General features: G+C 37.1%; 1 protein-coding gene across 2 annotated transcripts in view; it reads right to left on the bottom strand.

Annotated features, from left to right (window-relative positions):
• Window positions 1-885: 885 nt before the first annotated feature.
• LOC143024857 (uncharacterized) overlaps window positions 886-7500 on the bottom strand; it is a 141025-nt gene continuing 134410 nt past the window's right edge. For both annotated transcript variants that reach the window (XM_076184166.1, XM_076184167.1), the window contains exons 4-5: window positions 6024-6164; window positions 886-4065 (exon numbers count right to left, since the gene is read on the bottom strand). In XM_076184166.1, the coding sequence (XP_076040281.1) occupies window positions 4041-4065; window positions 6024-6164 (166 nt within the window). In that variant the 3' untranslated portion in view covers window positions 886-4040. The remainder of the gene's footprint in view (window positions 4066-6023; window positions 6165-7500) is intronic.

Raw genomic sequence — 7500 nt, 5'->3', positions numbered from 1 at the left:
TAATGTTTGAGACTACATAAGCTTTGACTTCTTTGGCAGGGGAACTGAACGTTTGTGTCTTGTTCAGAGGGCGAATGGGACTACCCTTCAACCGAATAAAATTTGTGTTATCTAGAATAGATTATATAATGTTAATAGAGACGAGAATTGTGTAGAGAAAAATCCAGGATGTCACAGAAGCACTTTTATTCTCATACGTTTCGACAGAGTTCTATTCAGAGTATATGAAGACACGTCGAAAAAGTAAGAATATTTTTTGTACATTCTAGATTTTTCTTTGCGCCATTCTCCTCGAAATTTGTAATCCCAATGGTTGAAAGGAGAGTAAGTTGAAAAGTCTTTTATACCCTTTTCCATAAGTCAACCCTCAGTTGAAAAAAGATCATAAAGATCTATAACTTCCTTTGATCCAGGAAGATGCGTTCAATTTTTTTTTTTTTTATCTAAAAGATCAAATATATCGGTTTCAGCACCTGCCAACAGATGTTGATAGTGTGCAGCTGTGATCTCCCCATAAAACATCAGTGAATGTGTCAGCCATAATGGGGAAGTCAGCGTGATAGTCAGCGTAATAGTCAGCGATGATAGTCAAGCAAGGGAGGAGGAATGGATTTCAGTGGTTGACAGCGTGTCATTTAATCCATTCAACTCCGATGACAAGAGGTCTTGTCATTTGGTCAAATAAAACAAAAAAATCATAAAACACCAAAAGGTTTGATCAAACACCAGAAAAATATGACGTCAATCCTCGCTTCGCTGCGAGCGAAGCGAGGATTGATGTCATATTTTTCTGGTGTTTGATCAAACATTTTGGTGTTTTATGATTTTTTGTTTTATTTGACCAAATGACAAGACATCTTGTCATCGGAGTTGAATGGGTTAATGGAAAGGAATTAAATCTTATGTTCTTGCCACAACAAACCTGGATCCTCTAAAACAAAAACCGAACATTTTTGGGTGATTATACTCAGGCTGACTCCCATTTACCTCATTCTTAATAAATAAATAAATAAATAAATATTTCGTAACGTTGTCAAATCCATTGGTCATCGTTGTCATCTTGCCTCTGAAAAATGATGGTCATCAGTTTGAAATTAAAGAAAAAGTTTAAGATATTCCCCTCCCCTTCCCCTGGTTTAGTCTAGTCCTCCTTACGTGTTCGTAAATGTTCAAACTGATTACCTCTATTTTTCAATTACAGCTGATAACGTGGACGTATGACACTGTTACGGAAGGTTTCAAAGAGTGAATACTTTTTTTAGGATGTCTTGGACTGTCGAAGTGATTTCAGGTGTTCCAAGTGTACTTATGAACTTCTGTTAGCCTAAGCTCAAAGTAAGACGTAGCTCACACAGGTGACACAGCACAGAGGAAAGGCAGACTGCCTGTTGCTGAATCGAAGTGCAGTTCGAACTTCTTTTTCACTTGAAATACTTCTAGATGTACTTCATCAACATTTCAATTGGGAGAGAAGTTCAAACAGTACTTCAATTCAGCAACAGGAAGTCTACCTTTGCTGTGTCGCCTCTGTCGCTTGTGTCAGTTTGTTCTTAGGCTTATGATGTGAAGCCGTTTAGAAGATGTAGCCTGTTTTACGTCGGTTAAACGGAGTTAGCCTGAGTTTTCAAGGACTTGACACACATAGAGTAGACTGTCTTATTCTGGACTAATGTTGTTGTTTTTTTCATTATTATTATTATAGTTTGAAAGTTCTTTATGTTCACCGCTTTTTGTGTGTCTTTACCAACGTAGGCATTATTTAAGTCAGCATCTTGAATGATTCTTTAGTTATCTTTATACAAATACTCTTGTTGCGAATGATAAGACATACTGTGTAACCTACCCGTGGGAGTTCTACAAACACGACACATTAAGTGACATTGTACATCTGGCAACGTGTAGGGTAAGTTATTACGGTTGACGCTGTCGTATAATGTTCTTAAATCAATGGAAATTCATAAACATTTTTAATCATAAGTTTGTCAATCTTCATACAGATTTGTTGAATGTTTAGATAATATTAGTCTTGTTTCATTATTTTCTCGATTATAGATTTTTATATAAGAAAATACTTTACACAGCAAAACAAAAGTACTCCCTATATAATGTATTAAATTGGTCAATAATGAATTTATATACAGGGTGGTTCAAAACTTTTAATGACACGTAAAAAGATTTCAGCATATTGTTTTCATCCTCAAAGAATTTTGCTCAAAATGAAAATCATTCTCTATGATATGCTGTACCAGAGTAGAAATTGATGACTTATAAAAGGAATATTTGAGCATTTTGTTATTGTCCTCCTCATAGAATTTAGCTGAAAAATAAGATAACAAATTTTGTTGGATAGTGAATTCTCTGAAAGTAATTGTTTTATTTTAATTTTGTTACTGAATGATATTAGATTTGTTCAGTGTACATTATACCTGTTCAGTGTTATCTGGCTAACATCTTGACTTATGATAGCTCCCTTATGCAAAGTACAGAATGTACTAAACATGTACTCACTGTTTAAAACGTTTCCTAATGTTGAATTCACTGGTCTGCGTTATCATCAGCTGTGTATAAAAAATCGTCTCGGTCATCAGTTTCAAATCAAAGAATTTTTTTTTCTTCCTATAGTCCAGTCTAGTCCCACCTTTGTGTTCGCAAATGTTCACACTGATGACTACCATTTTCGGGACACAGCTGATAATAACGTGGACCAATAAATTCAACAACGTTTTGAAACGTTTTAATGAATGAGTACTTTTTTTTTTTTGTAAAGGTGGGTCACTATTTTATTTGGCATGACCAACGGAACAGCTGCATCCAAGTTTTTGACAGAACTAAATCATTAGAAATGAGATCAAACATTAATGAAATATTAAACTCTATCATCTATCATTCAACAGAGACCAAATTCCCGATTTCTAGGTTAACAGTTCAAACATAACAAGAAAGTAGAGGTTCTAAGATACAAAAATAATTATCTTAATGATAATAATAAAGATTGTGCTTCTAACAGTGGGTAAAATAATAGATATTGATCTTATGTTTGTGTTGATTTTTTTCTCATTTTCTTTTGTTTTGTTTTAGTTTCTTAGATGTACGTGTGAGCAGGATAACGATGATCTAAATTATAGTTAACTCGTTTTTATCAAAAAGGATTTAATCTTTATTCTAATCTTCATGACAAATTGCAGTTCGCTTTATTTAACTTATCATTATAAAAAAAAATTAAATATATGTCAATATGTTTACTTTATCATACATGTCTACACTCACGTTTGTTAGTTTCTGTTCATGAGAGTATTTATGTAAAGCTATAACTCTCAGGTTGCTGTCAATACTATTATTGTCCTCGACATATAGATGGCAGCACATGTGTGATGCAACAGCCCGTGTCTACAAATCGTCAACAAATCACCATATGCAACCCATAACTGTGACAAGTAATACATTAAAGACATCTCAAGTACTCGACATTTTCCCGAGGCTGTTCTGTTGTGATGTTCGTAAAATATGTTAAAATTCATCAGCTGTTGTGAACACATGTGTAAGTAGCGACACATTTCCGTCCCTCAGGCTGTAGCCTACACAGATTCACGGCGCCTCCGACAGATGGCAGCACGTATATAGTTCCATGACGACTACAACGACAGTGTCGTACCTTCTTTGTCTTTTCATAAACTTGTTAACGTATTGATTTATCTTTATTATCGATACCAAGAACAAGAATATAATAATAATAATAATAATATGCCTGAAAGGTAGACAGGCAGATATGTATGTATATAATAAGAGCTTAGGGAGCAAATGAGAAAGAAAACGGGGCACGTCCTGTCGAAATGGAATGAAAATGGGAAGTCGTATGTAAACAGATAATTATGGTAAAGGAATGTGAACGAAGACAAACGAAACTAAACGAAAACGGGAGGGAAAGGAGAAATGGAAGTCAGGCGCGCAGTTTTTGCTTGTTGTTGTTGTTGTTGTTGAAGTTGTTATTAGTTGTTATTTTGGCGGGAAATCGACGCAGGGCATAAAGAGGGAGCGGGGATTTACGCAGTGTTGCCGAACGTTGATCTGAAGAGAGGAGAAAAGAAAAAATATCAGTTATTTCAATAATATCAATTTTACTATCAGGAAGAAATCAAAGGAGGCTTTAACAGTACACTCACTCACACAAGTCTGTTTTAGATCATTTCGTTCAATATCTCGTGAAATCAAACGAAACTTTCTGCAAGTTTCGTTCAACATTAAAAAAAAAAAATGAGAAAAATTATAGAAAAAATAATTGCTGATAAATAAGAACATGCTCAGTCTGTCCATCATGGTAAAGTTGTTCAGGCATTGTTTAGATGATTATGAGTTTTTAACTTTTAATCAAAAAGATAAAAAGAAGATAATAAAAAAGAAACAATTGCAGATGAACGAAAGGAACGTGTTCAGTCTGTTCATGGCGGTAAATCTGTTCAAACGTTCTTCAGAAGATGGGTAGAGAGTCAGAGTGTTCCCCGATAGATGGGGTCACAGAAGGGAAATTGGCTTTCTGAGGGGGAATTACTTTGAGAGTATGAAGCTTTCTATTTTGTATTTTATTTTATTCCTTTTATTTTTATTTATTTTTTGTGGGACGAAAGATTGATTTAATTTTCTTGTGGGAGGAAAAGGGTAATTATCGTCTATCAAACTAATTCCGTTTTTGTTATTAACATCGGTTAAATCAATAACCGATCATATAAATAAAAATAAAAAAAGTAAAATTAATAGATACGTTCTTTCCTTGTCTACAGCCAGCAAGTATAGTTTTTTGCTGTGTGGCCATTAAAAAGAGAGAGAGAGAGAGAGAGAGAGAGAGAGAGAGAGAGAGAGAGAGCATAATAATGGAGGGCTACAAGAGACCATGAGGCCTACACTAGGCAGTTCCATGTCCGTTACCACCTGTCATCTCCACCCAAAAAGTTATTTAATCTTCCCTCAGAACAATAGTTTCAGTGCTCATTACATGGTTACTAAGTCTATTCTATTCGTTAATCACTCTATTTGTAAACCAGTTCATGCCTATTTCCTTCTTAATCTTAAATTTGTCAAAGAGAGAGGGGAAAAGATAGATAAAGAGAGAGAGCGAGAGCGTGAGAGAGAGATAGAGAAGGAAAGAGAGTGAGAGGGAAAGTGAGAAAAATAGAGAAGGAGAGAGAAAGTGAGAAAGAAGGGGAAAGAGAGAGAGAGAGAGAAGGAAAGAGAGAGAAAGAGAAGAAAAGAGAGAGAGGGAGAGAGAGAAGGAAAGAGAGAGAAAGAAAAGGAAAGAAAAAGAGAGAGAGAGAAGGAAAGAGGGAGAACGAGAAGGAAAGAAAGAGAATGAGAGAAGGAAAATGAGAAAGATAGAGGAGGAAAAAGAGGGAGGGGAAAGAATAAAGGATAAAAAGATAATTGAGAAGAAATTCCCTTTGATGCGAAAGAGGTTAACGGTATAGCTCGATTAAGGTTAACCGTTAACCTAAATCGCCTTAATCCCCATTTGTGATTAAGGTTCGCCACGCAGGCGAATAAAATCCCCCGGCGACAACAGAAAGAAGAGGAAAAATATCATCAGGTGTGTAAGGGTTCGAACTGAGTGCTGTTTAGAGCGTCGCTACATGCGGCGGAGGTCGAGATGAGGACGGTTCGACTCCTGCCACCGGTGAGTTGGACCAAGGGTATGGTTCAATAAAATTCTAGTATGCAGAGTCCTGCAGAGAGGGACTTGTTAAGAACAAAATAGAAATAATAATGATCATGATGATATGGTTTAACGTCACAAACTCCCCCCCAGTCGGAAGGCTAGGACGGTGCCTCTCACAAAGGACTTTGTAGCATGGAATCTAATTAGCCATATCCTTGGTTCAACTTCGCCGGTGACAGGGTTCGAACCGCCATCTCCTCGACCTTCGCTGCAAGTAACGACGCCCTAACCCACTCAGCCAGCGAGCTTTCCAATGATAGTAATAAATCATAATGATAATAAATGATAATAATTAATAAATGATAATTTGCTCAGTTACCTGAGAAGCTGCTCGGAAACAGTGGAGTGTTCTTCCTCCTCCTCCTCCTGATTCGGATGGCCCCCATTTGCTGCCATGACGTCAAGACCGGTGAGGGGGGCTTCTTCCGACGAGGGAGGAGCCTCTCTCCGACGTCGACCGCTGGTGGAGAAAAATGAGGATAATGTTTTTTTTTTTTTTTTTTTTTTTTTTGGGGGGGGGGGGAATTGGTAGTGTTTTCGTGTGTTTGTTCGCCCATCCTCCTCTGTTGTAAGTAATAAATCATCTGCCTAACAGATAAAAATAACTAAAATAGGGATACAGTACTTACTGTATTAAATACACTATCATTAATTCTTTTACAAGCACAACACCTTCCCAGCTGATTAAAATCGCTTGCCGGCAACCACAAGATCATCTTTACAAGATTCGAACCCCGCCAAGGTGACTCACTCCTGACGTCATCATTTGTCGGGTCCATTTTTCTAATCCTGACGAAAGATGTACCCGCCCGCCTTGCATCCTCGACCGCTGATTGGCTGACCGGAGCAGGCCCCAGTGACGTCATGGCACTGCAGGTAGACGCATTTCCGCCAGTTTATGAAAAACGAGCCCCAGTTTATAACGCACCTGATCTTTTGTCGAGTTACGACAAACTGTTTATGTCTTGAGACGGATCCCCACGAGTATAGCTTAGTCATAGATATCATTAAGTATACATTTAACCAATTCTTAGAAAGTGAGGAGCTTACGCCAAGAGGCGCTGAGTAGCTGCGGCCGAAGCCGTCACCTTTGCCTTACTATGTTCATTAGAGGACTGTAAGAGACAAGTAAGAGACAGTCACAGCTGGAAATCGGGGAAAAGTGCGGGACTCGAACCCACGACTAACGAATGTGAGACAAACAAGCTTCCGATTACGCCACCAAATCTTTGATTTGATAGTATTCAATCTTAGGTAACTAGGAAACTTCGCTGTTTGTAGTTTGTGTTCTACAATGGAGCCCTTTTGGCTTTATTTCTAAGATCCCTCTAGCTAGGTAAACTTAACTAGATGCACGGTACCAAACCTACGATTAATACTATCTAATCTTAGGTAACTAGGAAACTTCGCTGCTAGTAGTTTGTATTCTAGAATGGAGCGATTTTGGCTTTATTTCTAAGATCCCTCTAGCTAGGTAAACTTAATTAGATGCACGCTACCAAACCTACGATTAATACTATTCAATCTTAGGTAACTAGGAAACTTCGCTGTTAGTAGTTTGTGTTCTAGAATGGAGCCCTTTGGATCTATTTCTAAGATCCCGCTAGCTAGGTAAACTTAATAGACGTGTTGTATAAGTTAGATGTACATTAGAGGTGACATATCAGTTCTACTGTAAATTAACTAGTTCGCGTTATCTAATCATTGTCTAAGATACACACAGATGCATATTGTATAAACTATATGTATGTTAGAGTTGATGTATTAGTTCAAATATAGATTACTTAGTTTGCATT

Source organism: Oratosquilla oratoria, chromosome 4, assembly GCF_046742065.1.
Source record: "Oratosquilla oratoria isolate Oo_2021 chromosome 4, ASM4674206v1, whole genome shotgun sequence".
Taxonomy (NCBI): Eukaryota; Metazoa; Arthropoda; class Malacostraca; order Stomatopoda; family Squillidae; genus Oratosquilla; species Oratosquilla oratoria.
The sequence above is the reverse complement of the archived record's forward strand: the minus strand, read 5'-3'. Positions and strand labels throughout refer to the sequence as shown.